General features: G+C 43.5%; 1 protein-coding gene across 2 annotated transcripts in view; it reads right to left on the bottom strand.

The window, feature by feature from the left end:
• Tnc (tenascin C) overlaps window positions 1-23816 on the bottom strand; it is an 84606-nt gene that overhangs the window by 22645 nt on the left and 38145 nt on the right. Inside the window, exons 11-16 of one of the 2 annotated variants that reach the window (XM_057784148.1) lie at window positions 19064-19336; window positions 18295-18567; window positions 14821-15093; window positions 12371-12643; window positions 4990-5262; window positions 3214-3486 (exon numbers count right to left, since the gene is read on the bottom strand). The exons of the other annotated variant lie outside the window; for it this stretch is intronic. Coding sequence (XP_057640131.1) covers window positions 3214-3486; window positions 4990-5262; window positions 12371-12643; window positions 14821-15093; window positions 18295-18567; window positions 19064-19336 — 1638 coding nt within the window. The remainder of the gene's footprint in view (window positions 1-3213; window positions 3487-4989; window positions 5263-12370; window positions 12644-14820; window positions 15094-18294; window positions 18568-19063; window positions 19337-23816) is intronic. 2 annotated transcript variants of the gene reach the window in all.

The raw sequence follows: 23816 nt of genomic DNA, 5'->3' as shown, positions 1-23816 counted from the left end.
ATGGGGCGGAGGGGTTCAAAGGGGGCCTGATTGGGAGATGTGGGCGGGTTACAGTTGGGGACTTTGTTCTGGAGGCTGAGAAGGGTGTCGATCACACTTAAGGCATTAGGATTGGAAGAGAGCTCCAGGAAGATGTGTGTACTGAGGGAGACTGGGACAGACCAAGAAAACGCTTTCGGGTTCCTACTTTGAGCACCTTTGGTGGGCTGCAGGAGTCTCTGGAAGAGAAGGGGAGTTGCTATTCTCTGTTGATGGGCTGCTTGTCTAATTTGGAAGGGACTGTCAGGATTGTGCGCAGGGGTCTGGCAGCATTTCTCTTCCTAGAGGAGGAGGAAGCATCTCTCTATGGAGGTCTGAGCACAGCGGGGAAGAGAAGCCACTGCAAGTGCAGGGACAGAGGAACAACACAAATAATAAGCTAAGTGTCCATAGGTAGGACGACTGAGTGATGACCATGGGGTTACCTCAGGACATGCACACACAGCACAAAACAGCAAGAGCGCGTGATACGTTTAAACACAGTGCTCAAAGAATTTAACATATGTAGAATTTTGTGTATTTGTACATTTCCGGAGAGAAGAAAAAGTGATACTCTTTATTGCCGCTAGAGAGAACCACCGTGTAGCTACATAGTCTATATCTTCTCTGTTCTGGTCTTTTTAACTCTTGCCTTTTGTTGTCTATTAAAAATAAAGCTTACAACTAACCATCGTGTCATAGCTAGCATGGGCAAGGAAAGAGTTAAACAGTCACTGCTGGTGCCATGTTTAAATCTTATGCTGGCTTTTGAGTTAAGTTCTGCTTTCCAGATGAGGTGCTTGAGACTTGTCCAAGGTCCCATGGCTGCTAAGTGGGAGAAACATGACTAGGCTCTGAGAGTTTGCTCAGAGACCATTGGCTAACTACTAGGTTTTACTGCCTTCCCTGCTGCCCTGGGTACTCAAGTGTGGACAGCTGGTTTCCAGACAGACACCTACCCTGGCCTCTCCTGGTCCCAGAGCATGTGTGTGCAGGCACACATGGAACACATGGACACATGCATTGTTACACATGGTTTACCTATATACATGCTCGTTTCTCACTGGCTGTGAATTTACCACACAGAGAGGACCCTAAGAGGGGGTCTTCCCAAGAGAAGCAGGCTCTGCCCTTTATCTTTGTTCTTAAGAAAGCAAATCAACTCATGCTTAATCTTTTTTCTCTAGAACTATGCGGCTTTTAGAGAAAAAAAAATGCAAACCAAAACCAGTGATGAGAAGTAAACTTTGAAGAGCAGTGTTTATAAACCGAGGTCAGTCTGTGGCAGCTACAGGGAGAAGGAGATCAAAGTTGGGGTGGGGTACTCTGGAAGGCAACTATGTGCATTGTGCCAGCAGCGCATGAGGTGGGGATACTGTATGCAAGAGGAGCGGTGCTTTTCCTCCCTAAATTAACGCACTGTCTCTGCGTCTGCAAGTAGTGTTAGAGTTTCTGTGGGTAGATTCTTTCAGCTTGTTCCATCCTGTCTCTTCACACAATAGCATATCTGTCTCGGTGCTGGGAAGATAGTTCAGACTGTAGTGTGCTTACTGCATAAGCATGCTGACCTGAGTTCAACCCTAGCAGCCATGTAGAGAGCTGGCATGGTGTCACACTTATAATCAAATTGGTGGGGGAGATACATAAGAAGCCATGCCCAGCCCTGTGTGTATAACTCTAGTGTTGTGTGCACGTGTGTGCGTGTGTGTGTATATGTGGGGGGATTCTCTGTAGCTTGATGGAGGCAATCCAGCTCCAGGGTCAGTGAGAGACCTTGTCTCAATATAGAGAATGATAGAGCAGGACACCCTACTTCCTCTCCTGGCCTTGGTGTACACAAAGGCATTAGCACTTACATGCTCACACTTGTGTGCATACCATATCACACATGTATAATGGGCACACAGTATATTTCTTTCTATGTTATAATATCTGCCTCTCCATTTCTGTCACACACACATATACACACACGAGACACACAATAGACAGAGAGAGGGAAAGAGAGGGAGAGAGAGGGAGAGGGAGAGTAGATGGCTTGCGAGTATGATACCTGAAGTTGACCTCTGGCTTCCGCATACAAGTGAAAACACACATATGTGCACATATGAACACACTCACACTCACCACAAACCCACCTCTATACTCCCATACAACAAAACATGTCTTAATGTAGAGAATAGGGAGTCGGGACTAATAAGCTTTGTGTCTGTCAGACACAGTAAGTATATATATTCATCGGTTATCAGTTTGCTCATTAAAATAATTACAATAGCACTCAAATAATTTCAGTATAGCAGAATGAGCTTAGGCACAACACTTTAGGTCTCAGATTGCTGATTCTGTTCCTCCGTATGTAGCTCATCATTTCTTGGGTTTTACCCTTTCCCTGGGGTTTTCTGATTTCTTCCTCTGGTTCCTTTGCAGCAGCTGGTCTATAGAATGCTATTTTGACTCTTACCCCAGTTTTCTAAAAATATCACCATTCTTCCAGGTCTGTCTTTCTCCCTCTAAAGTGTTACATAAGTTTGAGGACTATAACAACTGTGCATCTAACCATCTTTTCCTCTCTTCTTGGCATCGCTATAGGGAAAAGGGTCTATTTCTCCTCTAGAGGGCGCTGACACGTGTTAAAAGTGTCATTTAACTTTGCGAACCTCAGCAAGACCAACCTGCTAGTCTCTCCAGCTCCGTCCTTCAGTTTGCTAACCGTGGTATTTAGGGATCGTGTGGGACATCTCCTAAACACTAATCCTTGCAGGTCTAGGTAGCATGTGTCCATTGTCCCTCACCTAGTGCAACTGGAATATCTGACCAAAGAACAGAGGATTGTGTTCTGGATATATACTGTGAGAGAGAAGGAAGAGCTTTTGGAATTTAAAATGTCCCGTAGTTGCCAAGATGATAATATATTAGAGACACTGTGACTAGCTTTCCTTCGCAGAGCCTTTGTTGTGTATCGGGTGCCATGTCATGGGTTTTACATGAATTAACTCACTGCATCCTCACCACCCTGCCCACACAGTCTAGGAGAACAGTCTATACTTGAAGGAACTAGGATCCCAATGCCAACCTGCCTTCACCAAGAGCTCTTGTAATAATGGAGCTCTACAGGAAGAGGATTCCTGAGTTTCCTCTCTCCTTTCTTGATTATTTATAGTACCCGTTGTTACTATGGCACCTGTTTGTTTACAGTACCTGTTGTTGCTATGGTACTGACTGGCTGGGATCGCCTTCCACCGCTTATTCCATAGAGTTCAATTTCGTACTCAGTGGCCTCTCTGAGACCTGTTATGTCCCTGGTACGTTCGGGGGAAGGGAGGGTTATTTCTTGTGGTTCGGATTGCCTTTTGGTATCTCTGATCCTGAGAACAAAACTGTCGAATATCCCTTCATCAGCAGTCCAGGACAGACGGAAACCACCTGGTGTGGCATCTGAAACTAGAAGGTTGTCAACTTCCAGTTCAGCTTCTAGAGGAGAGAAGACAGTGGAAGAGGGAGGAAACAGCATTAATCAGCAGTCCATACAAGCTTCTTCCGCTGGGATACAGAGTACAGTGGCACCTCGGTTTCCTGAGATACCAGGAAAGAAAACCGTTCCATATTAATAAGTCTAGTAAGGCGAGGAGAGGAAAAACATGGAGTTGACACATTCAATACAAGCCAAGCATACTCTTGCATCTGTGAGTTTTGTCTAAAAGTAATTGCATAAATCCACATCTGGACTTAGCGCCGGCCCCTCCCATGCGTTATTGAATAAGTTCAAAGCCATGATTTGTTTACATTTGCTCTCTGTCTTCCAGTGGCTGAGTGCCCATCCTCTGTGAGTGCCTTTTCTTTTCTTTTTGAAAAGGCAAATAAACCAGCTTTAATGATCTGTGGAACTGTCCATAACGATTCTGATGATTATATTCCCCTCGAGCCCGAGCAAAATGACTCAAAATATTCTGGTCTTTTGGCTTTGTTCACAGGAGCTGGTATACAGAAGAAAGCTGCTGTTCTTTACTTTCTTTTCTGTCAATTTTATTTTCCTGCTAGTTTAGCCATTAGGTAAGTGTTTAGGTGGTAGAATGAGGCTTGGAACCGCTTCAAATATATTTATATATACTTTGTACCCAGGGTTTCATTTTTGTAACTAGACAAAACTCAAGGTCAAAATAAATCTGGAGCTGAGTTTCCCAAAGAGTGTTCAAAGCAAACTATTCCTTTTCTACCCCCCTTTCTTTACAATGCATTCTTTGTCAAACAGAGTGGGGAATACTTCTCCCTGCGAGATCTGCAGTAAGATTTCTGAAAAGTCTACGTGGTTAAAGATCCTGTTTCCAACCTATCCAAAAACGAAATGTCATCTAATGAGATCTTTGAACACTCTCTAGAGCTTGTTTTCTCCAGAAATACTTTGGGAAACACAGATTTTTGACTGTTAAGACCGTTAATATATTTCTATAGAAAGTATTAGTCTTGAGAACATTATGAATTTAGTCTGTGTGGAAGAACCTTTCTGATATTAGTTTTCCTAAAAGATGAGTTTAATAAATTTCATTTAGTTTCCAATGAGAAGGTAAGTAGGCAAGTTGGCTAAGGTCACAGGTTGAGACTTTGAAATAGCAAAGATTTTAAAATACTTTTTCAAAATATACACATTGGTATATTTCTTTTGAGAAGGCTGAAATGCAGCTGGGGACCAGCCAGGATGAACGTAAAGGGAGGTCAGTGGAGTAAGCATGTCAGGGCTATGGATAAGACATGGACTAGAGGACTTGGAACACTGAAGGGACACATTTCGACCTTCTCCTTTCTGGAATGGGAGGAGTGAGTACTCGTTAGATGTTCTGAGACAAGGGAAATCATGAAAGAGCAAGTCACATTCGTGGATTAAATGGGGAGGGAATACAGACAAAATGTTAAAACCACAGTGACCCTATAGACAGACTACACGAAACAAGAGAGTATGGCTCTCTTGAATTGAAATACCTGTAACAGCCTCAGCCCTCAAGGGCTTGGTTTGGTGCCCTTGGGAGAAGCCAGAGACCAGGACCTCATAGCCAATACCAGTTATGAGGCCTCTAAGCTCCAGCTTCCTCTGGGTTCCTGAAAGTGTGAATTCCTGGGGGTCCAGCAGCTTCCCAGAATCCACCACCGTTACTACAAAGCTGTCAAAGGCATTCTCCGATGCCGTCCAGGAAACTGTGAACCCGTAGGGATTAGTGTCGGAAATGGTTAAGTTTTCCAGAAGGGGCAAGGCCTCTGAAAGAAGGGAGGAGTGAAAACGACTCAGGTTAGCAGCACTGGTTTGGCTAGGGCAGCTCATGACCCCGCGAATAGCGATAGACTGACTCCTATCAATCAATCATCCCGTGAGCTAATGCTCATGACTCCACGAACAGTGATAGACTGACTCCTATCAATCATCCCGTGAGCCAATGCTCATGACTCCACAAACCCTGATAGGTTCCCAGTCAGTCATCTCATGAGTTAAATGCTCAGAAAGGAATATTTAGCAATTATGTCTTTGGTACCTACTTGTGTTATGTAAGGTGTTTTTCTCAATAATATGATGCAGCAAATATCATTCCCACTCATAGGTTAGAAACGTTTCTAAGTGGTTGAAAGATTTGCCCTAATCTCACCCTAGTATGCAATGGATCAAGGCCTTCGGCTGATCTTAATTCAGGCCATGTACTTCTCACTCTAGAAACATGACACCTTTGTCAGTTCGGGACATTCACCTATCTTTTGCTGTTTCTGACGCTGAATTATTGTTGTTGCAAGCATACTTTCTTTTTGGTATATTTCATATCTTACTCTGGTTCATATTTTAAGTCTAGTCATTTGGGACAATTTGTGAGTGGTGCAGCTTCATAAGCTGGGATCAGGGGAACAATCAGTAAGATTTGTTGTCTTTTTTTTTTGTCCAAATTAACAGTTTATGTTTATGGTCAAGGAAGAGAGTCTAAGGTTTGCTGCTTTTTGTGCTATTTCCTTTCCTGGGTGAAGTTAGAGAGCAAGAGCATATTGTTCCCCTGTTACCATGCTTTGTCCATCCATACCAACAAAATCTGTGTCCCAGCTATGCTTCTTTCCTAGTTGCCAGGGGTCTTTACACATACCATTTGGCCTTCCCAAAGAGTGACCCTACGGTAGCCAAGTTTCTGGAAGTATCTCCCAGTTGAAGATCCAGTCTAACACAATGATACTGTAAGGGAGGTGTCACCACCTGCCCGCTAGCCTTCATTTCATTGATGGGAAAAGATTTTTCCCGCGTCCCAGATCTAGTACATGGATGAGCTGGGATCCAACATGGGCTTCTTGCTCTGAGTTCAGTATTCTTTCCATTTGTATCCTAAGGCATAGAGAAATCTGCAGGAGAAGCCCTAATGCATCTTCTCTGGAACAACAGCACATAGCAATGCTGAATGTATCTGCTCTGTATCAAAGGGGACAGGGCTGGGGATCCTATGTCCAGGTCTGCTTTAGCAGCATCTAACTTAGAACTCCTTCCTTCCTTCCTTCCTTCCTTCCTTCCTTCCTTCCTTCCTTCCTTCCTTCCTTCCTTCGTTTCTTTCTTTTGTGCAGCTAATTGAGAAGTTTCAAAGTTCTAACTAACCTTGTATTAAAGCCCAGAGTCAAACCCCTGGGATATAAAGAAAATGTTTAAAAAGTAGTAATTGGCATCAGAGTGAATAAGTGAATGGATTCCTTCATCCGGAAGCAGAGACTGAAGTTTTGCTTTGGCTTGGACTTCCTGTGTGGATTTGGAAACAGTTGAAGCTTATTTTGTGGGATATTTTTTTATGAGAAGACTTCCCAAGAATTGTAGCTTTATCAAAGCAAAGATGAAATTATATTTACTGTTCAAACCGTCTTGCTTTGTAAAGTGAGGGTCTCAGATGTTGCTTTTGTTTAGATAAGTGCTGACTTTCTTTATTGCTGGCCTCTGTAACTCTGCGCCATTCAAGCAGTGAGTTCCAGTGAAAACAGGTACTTTCAGTCTAATTATTCAGCCAAATGCTTGTCTCCTCGTCACCCCCAGTCTTTCCTATTCATTTTCTTTTCTTTTTTGGTATGCCTCTTTCAAAACGTAGAGTCTTTTCACATTATGGATTACAGAAACAACACTGTAACTGGATCTATGCTTCCTTCCCGAGTGTCCCTCTTTCAGCCTCCTTCTCTTCTCTCAGTTCTGTGGGAGGCCCCACAGAAGATGACAAGTAAGGGCCTGATGGGATCTGTGTTCTTGGGGTACTAAGACTCTCTGTTCACACCTGTTCTTTCTACGTTACTTATGAAATGGCTTAAATTTACATTTGATGATTGAAAAGAAAAATAACCATTTAAAATCTTATGCCACACACCCAATGTACTACTAAGAGGAAGTCCTAATGCATGCTTCTATTGTTTCATCTCGGCGTGTGGGTTTTAGCTATTTATGTACAGGAATAATGAGAAAAATCTAATACCTTAGTCATGATGGGCTAGTGACGTTAACTCTGAGCTACATTCGAGCCTTGTTGTTTATTTTTAACAAGACCATTTTACTGTTGGGAGACAACAGGAGGGACATAGCAGCCCTAGAATACCCAGAGAACGTATGGCAGTTACACTTCACCCGTGTCTGCTAGATTCCTACATAGGCGGCCACGAGCACCAGTGGGTACTCTCTTCCCTAACATAAGGAAATTGGGGTTCAAATAAATTTGCAACTTGCCAAGGCTTTGTTGGCAAGATGATGTGAGAGGGGTTAAAAATCAACTAGGCTTGATCTCAGCTACCATACATATTTAGCTGAACTTATTGACATATCTTCTGTATAGTTATTTAGACGCTGGGAGGGATTGGCTTAGTGAAAACAGAAGACCACATTTGTGTCTTGAGAGTTACCGTTAGGAGAATAGAATTTCTAACTGTATTTTGAGGTTTGCTTTTCTGGAACCATGTGCAGCCTTTACCATTGACTTAGATAGGACCAGGACAGAAAATAGGCATCATGTCTTTATGTGTTTCAAAGAAATGTCACAGGTCAAATTTAATAGGTGGGTAAAGTTTAGCAAATGACCAGCCTTCCTAGGTTGAACTTGTCAGTTTGTTGTGCTTGGCTGTTTTGTATAAGTTTTTTGTTTGGCTTCAGGCGAGTTTTTTTAAATGACAAATTGTAGTATTTAGTGAACTTCTCAGATACTAGGATAGGCCCTTTACATCCTACCTGCCACAATTTGTGGACAAAATTCCTGAACATGGCGGACAATGAGAGCTGATGAGAGGCCAAGGACAATGGCACGGGGTTTTGATCCTACTTCATGTTCTGGCTTTGTGGGAGCCTAGACAGTTTGGATGTTCACCTTTCTAGACTTGGATGGAGGTGGGAGGACCTTGGACTTTCCACAGGGCAGGGAACCCTGACTGCTCTTGGGGCTGGAGAGGAAGGAGAAGAGGAGTGGGGGGAGGGGGAGAGGGGCGGGAGGAGGGGGAGGGAAATGGGAGGCGGGGAGGAGGCGGAAAATTTTTTTCAATAAAAAAATTAAAAAAACAATTCCTACTCTAGATCACCACTAACGTAGATCTTACTCTTTATCCAGACTCTCTACACTGTGGATAAAACATTCTATAAAATGAGCACAGAGATTCAAGCTTTAGACAAGTGTGAAAAGCTCCCACAAGGGGTTTTAATGGCCCTCTCCTTCTCAGGAGTGGCATTGCTTTTCAGGGTTATAAACTTGCATTTAGTGTCATTGTTATTGCTAATATTGCATAGCAACTCTAGTCCATCAGTGGATAAGCTGGTAAGAAGATATGGTAAATACAAATTAAAGGCTAATATCCACATGTATGTGGAATTCCTTCAAGGGCATTGGTAACTTACATGTAACATAATGGGTAAATCCATGCCTCAATCCAAATGCTATGAAAGTGAAGATGATTCCCATTAATAAACATATGGTATTGCAAAAGCTATAGAAAACTTGAAGATAAGCACCGAATTCCCTGGTTAGGGAATTTACCTAATGGAACCTTTGTGAAAAAAGAGTCGTGTTGAGGCAAAACTTCGCTTGTCCCTTAAACAGTTAGTAGCAAGCAGCTCATTTAACACAATAGCCCTTCACAGCTAGTGTCTACTGAGATGTACGTGGACCAGACTCATTTATTAAGCAATAATAATGTGAAGTAAGTCGAACCAGGCTGCATTTTAAAGAGATACAGTATTCCTAGAATACTGAGCTATTAATAGAATTTGGGTTTGGAAAGAGGCAGACTGTTTTCCCAACCTGACAATTGTTTCACTTCAGCTCCAATATTTGGAGATAAGAATGGGCTCTATTTAAAACATAAAGCAAAGAAAACCAGCCCACAAATCACAATCCCAGAGAACTTAGACAACAATGAGGACCCTAAAAGAGACTTACATAGATCTAATCTACATGGGAAGTAGAAAAAGACAAATCTCCCGAGTAAATTGGGAGCATGGGAACTTTGGGGGGAGGGTTGAAGGGGAAGGGAGAGACAAGGAGGAGAGCAGAGAAAAATGTAGAGTTCAATAAAAAAATCAATAATAATAAAAAAAAGAATGGGCTTTTTTGGGTAAATTTTAACTGCAAAGCCACATGGCATACGTGCTCCAAGGTCTCCAAGGGTCAAACCAATCTGGCGCAGAAACAGCTTACATGGCTTTTCTTTCCTGTCAATTTGAGGTGCTGATAATGCTGAAGTTTTCACCACCACATTGGCAAGCTTTTCCACCCACAGGGAGAATAAAGTCCTCCAGATGGAACACAGTTCTCCACCATCTTTTGCTATAGATGCAATCTCCTGAACTAAACATAGAGTCCATCACTCTTCTCATGTGACTGTAAGACTCTTCTCATGTGCCAGCACTGTCATCAGGCAGATGCTTGGTTCTTAGGTTAGTGTTACCTTCATCCAATGCCCAGAGGATGCAACCACGCTGCAATGGGAGATGTCAGACACATCCCAGGAAGAGAATGCTAGTGGGGGGTGTTCAGCATTCCATGCAAACAAGGCACACTTTTCTCCACTCCTTCTAACCCTTACAAATATTTCCCTGACATGCTGTCTGCTTCAAAAAGAGACAGACACGTTTAAAGACTTAATGCTTGGAACGGGCATCACATGCACTGTGATTTTGACAAGCTGATGGATGGGAAGAAAGTTCTGGTGCTTTGAGCAGACAACAGTGGGTGACAGCACAGGCTTGCCAGAGCAGATGTCAAAAGAGAGCAGCCTATTTGTCACGAATTCAGACAAACAGAAATATCCAGAACAAGATAGCCAAAACTGGGTCTTCCTATGAGGTTTTGGCTGCAATTTATTTTCTTTCTTAACATTCTAAGGCCCCCGATATATAAAATCCTGGCAGATGGAAAGAAACTATAGATCACTTTGACCCCAAACAGCATGCAGACATTCCTTTGAGTGAGACACAGGAGACTTTGATTAGAAAGGCCAGAGCCAGATTAGAATGAGCGCTATGAGGAACAATCATTTAGGAGTGGAGGAAAAGATGGTTTAGGAACTGAAACAAAATGAGTCATGTTGACTCAATACAAGCAGATGGGAGTGGCAATGTAGGGAACAGCATTGAGACTCTAAAATTTTATATTTTAAAGCTGTAAAAGCTCTGATTAGATGCTTTTATCAAATTGAGAAAGATCTGTAAGAAGTAAGAGGATGATAACGGGTAGTAGCTGACTTTTAAAATGTTGCTCGGAGTGGCTCAGTACAGAATGAAGAACCCCTGGTGGGAAGAACTCCTGTGCTGCATGCTGCCTGCCTCGTGGGATGCACTTGTGCTGTGTGGACCACCAGGATCTGAGCATGCTGCCTGCCTCGTGGGATGCACTTGTGCTGTGTGGACCACCAGGATCTGAGCATGCTGTCTGCCTCATCGCCTGTGCAGGTAAATAGTATAGTTCGAGGAAGGCTTATTCAAGGCTAGGGAATGGCAGAATTTCAGGATGACCCAGGACAGAGTATGATCAAAACAAGTAGCTTCTATAAGAAGCTAGGGCAAGCTCCTGAGCTCATATTTGAAGTAGGGATGTGGTTAGGAAGAAAGTTGTCTATGAAAGAAAGAAGATTATATATGAAAATCCCATTTAAGTCACCATTATAGTCAAAATTAAAATGCAGAGACTAATTTCATAAAGTTTTAGACTCCATCTTTCAGATAAGTATTGTTCTTTGTTGAGAACCAATTCAAAACAAGTGTATGTAGTCAACAGATTTTTGTCCTGTCTGTTTTTTTTTTCTTAAACATGAATGGGCTGTGGCTCCCCTTTTCTAGGGACAACCCTGATAATAATTTGCAGTATAAAATAGCATACACATGGGGTCTCTGACAATCATTGGTGACCTAAGTAGAAAGTAATTTTGATGCTGTAATACCAATCATTTTCTTGGGTCCCCCAGAATATTGACTCTCTTTTGTGAACTATAATGAAAAAGCTGTACTTTTGTGTATATATGTTATATATAAATAAATATATACATTATACACACACAAATGCATTTCTAGTGTGGGGTGTGCTAATCACTGCAAAGAGAAGGTATTGCCTTGAATGTACTGAGAATACTGCTAGAGAGTACAAACCTCTCCTTCCCAATTATACATGATTCCCTCATCTGCACAGCAGAACTCCTCTGGTCCAAAACACATGCCGTGGTTAGATATCCAGAGCCAGCGCAGTTTGCTCCCTTGGGCCTCTCCTCATCTGAACATGACTATCAACTCCATTTTGCTACACTTCTTTCAATGTTCTGGACAGGGGCATCTTTGCCTCTCCAGCTGGTATTGAGGTTGAGGTGATGTGAACGGTGTGGCTACCTCCTGCTTATCTGATTAGTTAACTACCTTTATTCTTCTTTTTTACAGATACAGGAAACAAACAAACAAACAAGCATGATACTATTGAAAATTTCCTGAAATCACTAAGATAATTTGTTATGAGGCTGTTCAAGACTCTAGGAAGACAAAGAAGCTAGGATAAAAAAAAAAAGTAAATTTGACTGGAAGAGACATCTTTGCAAGCCCTGGAAAATCCTCATGATGACTTTGAAGTTACCAAAGGGGAGAGTTCCTTTTTTCAAATGCTTTGTGGCAACCTGGATAAAGGGTAATACAGTATTTACAAAGATCTGCTGATCAGACACATAGATTCATGAAAATGTTCCACTTAGATGGCTGTTGGAGGAGAGTTTCATTAGGCAATGGTGTATCCCAGCGACCTAGGAAAACCAATATTCCATGGCTTGTACCCCAGTGGCCAATGAAATGAAGTGGCTTCATCCTGCTGACAAAGACTGAAGAGAGAGTGTCAGAAACTAGAGAATGCTAATGTACCTGTGGTGGCTGTGGTACTGATGGTTTTGGTCCGGATGCTGGGAGCAATTCCAGAGAGGTAGACAATGAAATCAGTACTAGGGGGGAGCCCTGAGATGTGGGCAGTTCGGTCAGCACCAGATATATTACGTTCTGTCGTTTGCTGCAACCTAGTGGAATCAATAATTTCAATAGTAAACATGTCGAAGATCCCGTCGGTCGCTGTCCAGGAGAGATTGAAGCTCTCATGAGTTATGCCAGAAACATTTAAGTTTCCAATTTGAGGTTCTTTGGCTGAAAAATGAGAAAGTAGGAGAGAAGAAACAAATTGATTATTTGTTTGGCTGTGTTTTGAGGTGGAGGTGGTTAATAGAACGAACCATGCCTAGGGAGAAAGATCTGATAGTTTAAGGTTACAGCAAGACAAAGCGATGCTACCAGTAAAAGTCAGTGCCAATGAAAGAGAAAAGGGTTTTGTTAGGAGAAAAGTGAACCAAGGAAGGTACGGTCATTAGATTTTTCTACTCTACATTTGCCACTCATGATCAGGCCTGGCAAGACACTTCAGGACAGGAGATGAGCTGGCTGGTTGCAGTGGGAATGGATTTGTCTTAGCTGGACCTGCCTCCCACAGTTCTGCCTCAGGGTCCTGAGGGTTGACAGCTACTAGGCTTTTGAGCTGCACTCAGGGACCAAGTGCGTTTCCCCCCTTTAGCCGTTCTTTGCTTTGAGAGGGTGCCCATCAATCTAATGAGTACTAAGTAATTCTGACACCATGGCCCTCCCTGGGTGGGACCTTGAGGCTTCAGATTTTGGCACTTGAGAGGACCCACCCACCTCTCAGCACAACTCTTGATAATTTTTCATACTTTAGATAAGGGACAGCTAGCTGTTCTCATCGTCTGTTAAAATGGCATGTCCTCTCTTCCTTGTGTCTGTGTGGGCCAAGAAGGCTAAGTCCTCCATTGCCCCCCAAGACAGCTGAGCCAAACAGTTCAGCAGGCCATTTTTCCAAGAAATTACACTTTGCCTAAGAGATGTCCTGCCTTTTCCGAGCAGTAGCAATCTGGCTTGCAAGGGGTGTGCATGGGGAGTGTTTGTGAAGCTGATACAATCTGTGCAGTAAGGAGTAAAACCCCTAATCTCAGAGACACAGAAGAGTTACAGCCCTTCTCCTCTACAGGCTAACTCATCAGAGACAAGAATGTTGCTACCATAAAACAGAATACAGGCGGCATTCAAACCACAAGATCTGCAGGAAAGATCAGAAGTGGTGGGTGATTGCTCTGCCTTCTGGGAAGGATTCGTTTGTGGATGTCAGACAAGAACCCAGAGGAGCATTCAGGAAAGCCTCAACTGCAGTGTCCGGGCATTCTGCGGTCACTGTCCACCCAGCAGTTGCCCGAGTTTCGAGGACGTATCAGTGACAGTGCTCAGAATGAGCGAGGCAAAATCGCAGAGTCAACAGAGACGTGAACATTTTCTGTGAGTGTTTACTCACGGTAGTATAAAAAGGGGAGCAGTCTCTTGGAAAGCAACTCATCAGGGCACACCGTAAGATGAGCAACAGAAAACAGGGTTAGGAAGGGCTGTTTACTTGGGCAGACTCCCAGAGGCCATTGAATGCGGAAAGCATTTCTAACTATAAGAGGGTGATGAGTAAACCAGAATGCACCACTGGTGTGGGGGTTGGGAAGTAGCCACTCCAGGACCAGTACTTCAGGGAGCACCTCTTATTCACAGAGCAAAAAGGGAATTTAGCACTGTTTCATTTGTAGACTGGGATACTCCTTGCTCCAAGGGCTACTGCTGAAAACGTTCTCTTCAGGATATTCTCAAGTCCAGATTGTATGTTGCCTCTCTTTAGTCAGCTATTTAAGTCATTTGATGTTCTAACAATGACTCTGCTTCTGAGAGAATTGCCTACATGAGGGTAATTCAGTTCTCTTCTGCTCACTTAGTTTAAAAGAATCACTGGTTAAGTATAAGCCCTGTAGGACCCATCTCAAGGAGGGATTTTGAAATAATGAAGTATCATTTTCAGACAGCGAAACAGTCACTAAAATAAATGATCTGTGCTTTATCAAAACTCACATGTGTGAGGATGGGTTTTCTCTTTGCCAGGCTTGGAGATGGGAGTTAAAACCTACAGGCTGGTTATCCATTGGCCTTCATTCAGAGATGTCATTGTAGGATGGGCCAGGTAAATCGTGAGAGTGGGCGTTGGAGAGCAGAAGGGGCAGTATCTTACATGACTCATCATTGCTGTGGCCAAGGGATGGGATGAAGGAAGAGCTCACAGAAAGGGCTCTGAGCATGCACCATGCATGGAAAAGTCTCAGCCATAAAGAAAAGCTAATGCTCTTGCCATCTCTTAGGGGAGAGAGAGAGAGGAAGGGAGAGAGAGAGAGAGAGAGAGAGCGAGCAGGGAAGCACAAGGACTGGCATGGGACAGGGAAGATACCAGATACCTGTGGAAGTCTCAGCAGAGAGCACCGGTGTTCTATAGCTCTGGAGCACCCCATAGATGGAGACTCTATAAGGAGTGTCAGCCTTGAGGCCTGGGATTTCCACAGCTCGGAGGCTACCGAGTACTGTGAGATTCTGAGTAGCCTCCACATTATTGGCTTCCTGCACCTGAACAACAAAGTGCTTATAGGCCAGGTCATCTGTGGTCCAGTTGAGTGTGAGGCCATCCCAGCTGACCTCGGTCACGGATAAGCCTCCCAGTTGAGGGAGCTCCTCTGAAGAAGGCAGAGAGGTTTCTGTCAGTGAGTGCTGCAAACTGAGCAGGAAAGTCAAATGCCCACAACCCAACTCCAGGAAAGCTCAAGAGGAGAGAGAATATTTTGATTTTGGTAACGCCTGGTCTCTGGGTATTTTTGTATTCATATTTTGATACTCTGGTTATAGTTTTGTTGAAGAGTTGAAAATAGTCAGAAAAGGAAAATTTGCATCATGCCTCCTTGAGAGACAAAAACACGTAAGTCTGCAGGAATGCACAGGCAGTGGCTAAGGGCAGCGGGAAAAGGTGGGATTGGGCTGGGCTAAGGAAGTAGAGTAGTGAGAAGCACAGGATTTGGGGGTCCGTAGACCTGGGTTAGAATTCTGACACTGGCAAACTGTGTCAGCTTGCAAATCTTGCTTTCTCTCTGAGCCTTCAGTTTTAAAAAGAACTGACAGTACCATCACATTAGGTTCTATGATGATGACTTAATATTTACCAACATCGTCATATCTACATTAATCATAGCAAGTATCTGATAAATGGCAACTTCAAAAATAGAGCTCTCTGATGTGTTTTGGAACATCCCAGTCCCGTGGGAGAGGCTGACTTGCCTCATTTTATTACTTGAAGTTATAAAAGATCGTCTGCACTGCACTCGGACTTCTGAACCATGCACTGTCTCAAGTTCTGACAGGTGTTCTGGTTTCTCTGAGTTTTTCTCAACTTTCAAGGACATGAGGTTACACAATAGATTCCTGGTTTGGCTCTCACTCTCCCAACCTTCTTCACTTTTGGCTTGAAGCATATGTCACAAAAGCAAGGCTGGATGAAATGAGCCTGCTTGCTTTTAATTAAAAGTGATTCTGTGCTGCTAAATGGTGCAAATGTAAATGGTACAACCGTTTAGTTTTGTTTCATTGTGTAAGAAGGATATTTAATGCGGTCATTATTGCCAATTAAGAAAGTATGAATTTGGGGTAAGGAAAATGGCCCTGTTTTGAATTCAATGCAGTCTCAGGCTCTCATTCTGAAACAGAGTGGGAGGAGTGTGTTTACCCGTATGCAGCTGTGTGTACAAATGTGCAGGAGGTCACATCTTTCTTATATACTTACAGCAATGGCCAAATTTACACCCCCACACATATGTGTGTGTGTGTGTACAAGAAAACTTTTGGTAATTTGGTGGCATTTTCAAAATCCTAGGCACGTGCATGGAGGCCAGCATCAACATTTTTTGCCACCACACATTTGATCACTCACCACAGCCCCCTTGGGAGCTATGTCTGGACCCCTTATGAATAGGACATAGCTTTCTGTCATAGATGGAACAGCATATTTTCAATGGACAATTTGAGTAGGACCTTTTTTTCCCCTTCATTTTAAATGAAAGACATTGAACTCAAATGTCCTGTCCTTTCCTGGAAATGTTTTTATTCCAAGTGTCTTTTGTAGAGAGAGTCCTAGACACGTTTTGGTCAAGATGGCTAGATCATTTTCCAGATCTGAAGAGGAACTGGGTATTACTTATTGCCTCTGAGGGAGCCTGCTGCCTCTGCTATCCTGTACCAGGATTGGTTTTACAACTGTGGTGGCTATTCTGGGTTGTCAACTCAATTGCAACTGGAATTATGAAAACCCAAGCTGCTGGGCACACCTGAGAGGAGTTATTTTTTTAAAAAATAAAATACACGAAGCTGGAAGAGCCACGTTCAAGCCTGACCATTTGAGTGGGGAGGACCCAGCTTTCATCGGGACTGGCATCCGTATAAAACAGATGGAGGACGGAAGCTCCCTCTCTGCCTGCTTGCTCTCGCTCTCAATGGTGAGTTTATTCCTTCACTGGCATTAGAGCCTCCTTCTTCAGGAGTCCAGTGTTTAATAAAGGCCAACTAAGACATCCAGCCTTGCGGAATTCATTATTAGATTCTTGGACTTTCTGTTGGTAGACGGTCATTGCTGGATTCCAGCCTGTAAGCCATTCTAATAAATCCCATATATTCATTCTATAACTTTGGTTCCTCTAGGATACCCTGAACAACACTACTATAAACTTAGCTGTTCAGTGCAACTGGTTACATGACAGACACTTTGTGAAGTTCTTTCATTTCTTAGTTTACCTGTTTCTCACAGCAGGATTCTAAAGCAGGGATATTATTTTTGATTTGAAGATGAGAAAAGAAGGAACAGAGATACAAAGCAATACATCCTGAAATAATATTCAGTTTGTAATATGGAATTCTAGCCCAGACCCGATAGTCACATACTAATGTGCCAATCATATTCAGGTAAGACTTCTAATGCATGAGGAATTTTTCCTACTTTAAGGACAGGCTAACTCATATTACATCCCTGGTCCAGGAAGTGCCATGTCCCTGTGATGACCTCTACAACAAGTGGTTTAGTATGGACGTCCCTCATTTCACCAGACAGGGTTACTGTGAAGGGAAAATGAGCCCTGGGGATTTCTGTAGTGTATAGGATACCAGGAATGGTGAGATGATGATCTCCTTCTGCCTGGTCAACTTCCTTGACCCAAGTGATAAACTAACCGTACATACGTTACTGGTGTGGTCCAGTCCAGTCTGAGAACATCCCAGCTAAACCTGTCACTGTGAGGTTGCCCAGACCAGAATCTCTTTTGTGTGAGGACACAGAGATGGAGTTACTAAAAGGGAGCTGTACTCTGGAGTTCAAGTGAGATGGGGTTTGGCTAAAGTAGGGATGAACTGTTTGGTTAGTGCTGACTACAGACTGATTTATTGCATTATTGAGCACACTCCAGTTGTCGGCATTAAAACCATATTTTTCTTTCAGCCTCTGGGAATAAAAGGCAGTTTTTAGAATTGCTCAAAACTTTCATTCTCTACACACAAATAAGGCTATGGGAAGCTCTTAAGTGTTCTTAAATGAGCTCAGATAGATTTGATTTTTCACTTACAAACTGTGCTTTCCAACTTTTTAGGTGTTATAATTGAAACTTACTTTGCAAGATAAGTCAGCTCTCATTTTTGAAAAAGAAGAGTAGGTGGAATTTTCATGGAAAACTACTAGGGTTAGTGCAGAACCTGGCCAAACAGTAGATAAGGCACTTGAAAAGAAGCAACAGTGAGCCCCTGGTACTTCCCCAACATGGAAAGGGATAAACCCTGTTTACAGACTTGCTTCTTCTAGAGCACAGACAAGGGTTGGAGAAAAAGAGTGGATGAGTCTAGTATACCTGTCAAGACTTCAACAGAAAGAGGGTCTGTGCTGGAGTCCTGAGTGAGCCCTTGGATGCTGATCCGGTAGCGAGTGGCTGCTTTGAGCCCAGGCAGGTCCACTGACCTCAGTCCTCCAGGGACTGTGAGGTTCTGGACACTCTGGACCATGTCAGCCTCTAGCACCTGAATGAAAAAGTTCTGATAGGCCCCTTCTGGGGCCGTCCAGTTGAGCCTGAGGGCATCCCAGCCCACCTCCGAGACTGTGACCTCTCCCAGATTGGGAGTTCTCCCTAGAGAAGGACAAAGAACGAGTTTAAACTACGTTGTTAGACCCAGGAATCCTGATCACAAACAGGCTCTATATTCCCTGAAAACACGACTTTCTTTAGACAAACACACACCATGCAACTTTCTAAGCTTTGGAAAGAGCAAAAGAGGGAATGTAGGGACAAACTGTCCTAAATTTCATGGAATTCGGGAATCAATTCTGTGGCTATTTTTTTTTTTGACTGAAGCACTTAATCATCCTTAACGTAGCGTCCACATGCTTGGATCGTGAGGATTGTCCCAGACGGTGAAATCCGTACAGCAGCAATGCGTTGCCTATGGGAAATGTTAGGGTGGCCTTGGGACTGTGTTACTTGATGACATGGCTCTCCAGCATCAGACCCCATGACACTATAGCTTGTGGCTGGCAAGGCCACTCCAATTTCATGGCGTATGATTATCCTTGGTCACTTTCCTGTTGGGAAAAACAGAAGTTTTAGGGATAAAGGTAGAAAGTACCTGTGGAGGCCTCTGCAGAGAGCACTGGTGTTTTAGTGCCCTGGGCTACCCCATAGATGGAGACTCTATAAGGAGTGGCGGACTTGAGACCCGGGATGTCTGCAGCCCGGAGGTTGCCAAGCACTGTGAAGTTGTGAGTAGCCTCCACCTTGTTGGCTTCCTGCACCTGAATGACAAAGTACTCATAGGCCAGGTCATCTGTTGTCCAGTTGAGTCTGAGGGCATCCCAGCCGGTCTCAGTCACGGTGAGATTTTGCAGGGAAGGTGCTTGTTCTGAACAATGACAGAGACAAGGTCAATTATACTGTTCTTCAAATGCTCGTCTTTCCAGAACCCAAACAATCCAATGGCCAAAGCCGATAGAGTCTGCGCCAAGCTGCTGCCACCGTATGCCCAGTGGTGCTGTCCCCATCAAATGCAATGAATAGGTTAGTACATGGCTGACTTTACCTCTGTACATAGTTAAGTTTTCTTTAGGAAATACACTTTCCTATTGCCAAATGTCCTAGAGAAAACTCTAGACAGTTGTGTGATAGACTCCACATCTCAGTTTTCGTTTGGCAAAGTAGTTTTTATTACAGTGAGTTAGCCTCAGCTGTTCTTGGGTCTTTTTCCAGCACTTTGAATTTTGTGTCTGCTTAGGTTTGCTTAGGCTTCTCCTTGTGCTGTCTTGACCTCTCCTGAGACATCTGCTGCAGTTTTGACTTTTTTGTTTCTGGAGTTCAGATCAGTTTTTATAAACCACTCCAAAGGAGAGTAGGCATAAGTTAATACTACTGCTACCGCTGAACTGAGGCAGATGACACACTTTGGGAAGGTTGCTCCTTATTGCCTGGGATCTGGGAGAAGCAATTTATCAGATTGTGTTATAATTTGATTCAGCATCTTTGACTCAGAAATGTGGTAGTCTCCCTTGTCCAAATCTGCCTTACAGGGGTCATTTGCTTGCCCTGAGTTTGTGTGGACCCTGCATGACCTACAGACAAAGATTTCTCTGGAAATGGATCGTGAAAATGGCAGGGTAGGAACTGTCTCGGCTCCTTTGAAAAAAAACCAATCCACTTTTCCTGTTTCCGTAACTGCTGATTTCCAATGAGCCCTGAATGACCAGGAAAACAGCCTTTTGACTTGAAGAAGACAGCCTACAGATTGACAGAGGTCATTCAGTCACCAAGAAGCACCCATTGCTTTTCTAGAATCTCTTTTGTTCAGTTTTTCTGAGTTATCCTATATTACTAGAGTTGCAATGCTTCAAATTTCTCTTTTAAATGTATTTTGACTTAGAACATGGGTGCATAAACTCAGACAAATTAGTGGGCCACATCTGGCCTGATGCCTGATACCAGCTTTTACATTTGGAAATCGTTGGTTAAAAAAAAAATCCAAAGAATGATATTCCATGATGCATAGAAGTCAAATGAAATTCAAATTTTTGTGTTAGAAATGGAGCTTTGGTGGCCACCTATTCCTCCACCTTTCCCCTTCTTTTATAGGTGTATCAAGAAAGACCTATGACTTGTTACATCTGAGTGGTGTGTGATCACATCTACAACAGATACTGTTGGTAGGCCACCCCCCTCATCTGGCCATCAATCACATGCTCAGATAAGTAAAAGCCTAAACTTCCACTAATAAACTTGTGTGAATGACAGAGGAATTACAGTGTGGGAGAAGGGTGTGTGGGGGTGCCTTGAATAAAGATGCAGCAGCAACAGTTGAAATGGGGCCCTGGAAGCTGTATGTAAGTGCTGACTCTTCATTTCCAGTATGAATGATGTACTTGTGGGCTCACTGCAGCATCAGCCAAGGGTTCCCGTTGGCTACTTACACCCCAGCCCTCCTGGCATCTCATGATGAAAAGGCTATTGTCCTCTCACAGCTGTGCTTCGGAATCTACCCTTTGAGCAATGTCAGCAGGGCTAGAAAATCAGAATTTCCAAGTCTGTGTCATCTGTGCTCAGAGTGGGCTGAGCAGCTGTAGTGAGGACTCTCTGGCCATCTCTTCAGCCCTTCAGATTCCCACCATTGTATAGACGGTGGTGACCACTGACTGGCAGCCTACTTGCTCTTTGTATGTGTGAGGGAATGATTCTCCCACAGCAAGGAGAAGGTTAAATGCAAGTCTGAAGACCACACAAGGCTTCAAATGTTCCAAACTCATTTTCTAGAGAGAATATACTTGAAAACAAAGTATAAATATATAAATATAACTGCCTTGAAGTTTTCTGGTAATTCTCAGTAACTGCCAAGAATGAAGCCAAAGGCCCAGGGCACCACATTCTGCAGCTGTCAGGATGCAGCCTCAAGCCTCGGGACCCATGTTTTTCCACTTGGGCACGCAGCAGGACCATGCTTGTTTCATGACTGTGAAGCATCCCATGACTCCGAGTTTCATAGATTTTGTTCAACCTTCTGGAAATGAGACTGCTCCCTCCCCACTGTCCCCTCCTTTTGTTCTTTGAGGACTCAGCCCAAGGGCACCTATTCTGAGATTACTCTGACCTCTTTGTCTCCTTTGGCAGGTGGGTTATGGGGACCTGATGCTTGGGTGGAAGCGTCACCTTACCCCTGCCATCCATATATCCAAAGAGTCTGGAACGTTTGGATGGAAGTTCCATCCATAGCCTTCTCCCCTGGGAGTTGCCTCAGTCCAGATTCCACCTCTGAGAAAGCCTGCCAAATGATGACCCCTCCCCAGAAATCTTCAAGATCATTCCCACAGGGTATTTAAACTGCCCCCCAAAGAACAAACTCATGGTTTTCTGATCTTCCTTCCCCAGCACCTTTCTGGGTGCTACCAGGCTACCCAGGAGCATTGGTATTAATTAAATCTGGGCTTTTTGCAATTTGGTTTGATTTGGTCTGATTTGGATTATATGTCAGCAGAGAGGTTTATTGGGGTGCAGAAACTTTCGCCTGCCTCTCCCCTCTTCCCTGCGTCTGCGACAGTAGAACTGCATCCTTTGAGCCCGGGTTGCATCTTTCTCATCTCATGGCACTGTTTCTAGAACTTTTCTTTCCTGAATGCACCTATTCTGTTGGATTCTGCATGCAGTATAAATATACATTGACAGGATAAATATTTAAATGAACTTCAGTTTGCTCCATAGACTATAGACTATCAAAATGGTAAATCAGAGCAAACTGTTCTCTTATACCATGCCTGAAGCTTTGGTTTGGAACAAAACTTCACGTGAGTCACAGAGGTATCAGTGGCGAGTCATAGATTGTTGCGAAAATATGCTTCATGGCCTTGGCTTCTGCCTATTGTCTTTCTCTGTGTCTCTTACTGCTCACAATGAACTCATAGCCTTGGCTTTAGGCAGAGTTTACTTAATGAGTATGTGAAAGAAGAGAAGAGAAGAGGAAAAACTGAGAGAAGAGATGAGAAGATGGGAGAGCTGAGAGGAGGGAAACAGACAAGAGAATATGGCTAGCCACACCAGCTTTCCTTCATGCTGAAAGGGAGCATTGCCTTTCTCTTATCCAACCTTCCTTTGATCTCTCTGCTTCTCTTCCTCCCTCATTTGATCCTCTCTCTTTGTAATGTCCATATTAAACAGGCTTAAAGAAGGACTACCCTTCTCCTTTGTCCTGCAGTGTGTTAAACAGCTGCTAAAGCAGAGAAGGAAAAAAAAAAGACACCAAATGTGGTGATGTTGGCTCCAGGGCTGCTGGATCGCTGCAGATATTCGTGGCACTAACCCTGGCTTTGGATGTGTTCTAGGCACTGCAGGCAACAGCAGATCAAGGAGACCGTCCCTACATTCTGATCATGGGGAGGAGAAGGTCAGGGACAATGAGGTGAATACTGCCACTCTCAAGTCAGTAAGTGTCCAAGGAACCTTGGAGAGGCATCAGGCGTAGATCAGGGTGGGGACTTTCACAGAGGGTTCAGAGGATGCCTTTGTTTTCAATAACACTTGAAGTCAATGAGACTAGAGAGAATGCTGTGTGGAAAACTGGAGAACCAGTATAAAGGTTCAAAGGCTTGAAGGAGGAGGCAGGTTTGGCGAATATACAAGGTGGACTGTCACATGATGGCCAAGGACATACGTCCTGGATGCTGGGTCTGAGAGGTCAAAGTTTGAAGGCCCACCCATCCCATGGAAAAGTTCTTTGTATTTTGATTTCTTTTGGAGAAAGATATGCAGGTAGTACTATGTGTAGAAAGATCAACCATATTTTCAATATGATGCTACATCATGGAAGAGGCCTGCATGTGGACCACTGCTATGACTGGAGCATGGGGATTCCTTGGAGAAAACACATGAGGGCCACTGATCCTCTGCTTTCTCACAGTATCCACAGATAAGAACTATCTGGCAACATCTACCTTTGACTTCGGGGGGTTGAAATAATGATTCTGGGAAAGAGAAGAGAATAGAGAAGAGGGGAAGGGGGGAAGGAGAAGAACATTTTCTTCCTTCTTATATTTTTAGGTCACTTGGAACATTATACTAGGTACATGTGAAGCTGAATTACTGGAGTTGGACTTTGAGGTTCATCTGTTTTTAATTCTGCTTCTCTACCTTTGATTAACTGAACTGTGAGAGGCTAATGCTGTCAGGGACGCTTGCAAGGGAAAACTAATGAAAGGTAAGGAAACAGATGACCATGTGACACACTCTTTCTCTAACACCCAAAGAGTGTAATGTGTGCAGATATTGCTTAATATATGCTTGTTAATGAAAATGGAAGAGAAGACTACCACTTGCCAAATCTTAAAGAATCTTGAGAACTTAATGGCTCA

This window comes from Chionomys nivalis, chromosome 11 (assembly GCF_950005125.1).
Source record: "Chionomys nivalis chromosome 11, mChiNiv1.1, whole genome shotgun sequence".
NCBI lineage: Eukaryota > Metazoa > Chordata > Mammalia > Rodentia > Cricetidae > Chionomys > Chionomys nivalis.
Note: the sequence above shows the minus strand (reverse complement) of the source record. Positions and strands in the feature narration are given on the sequence as shown.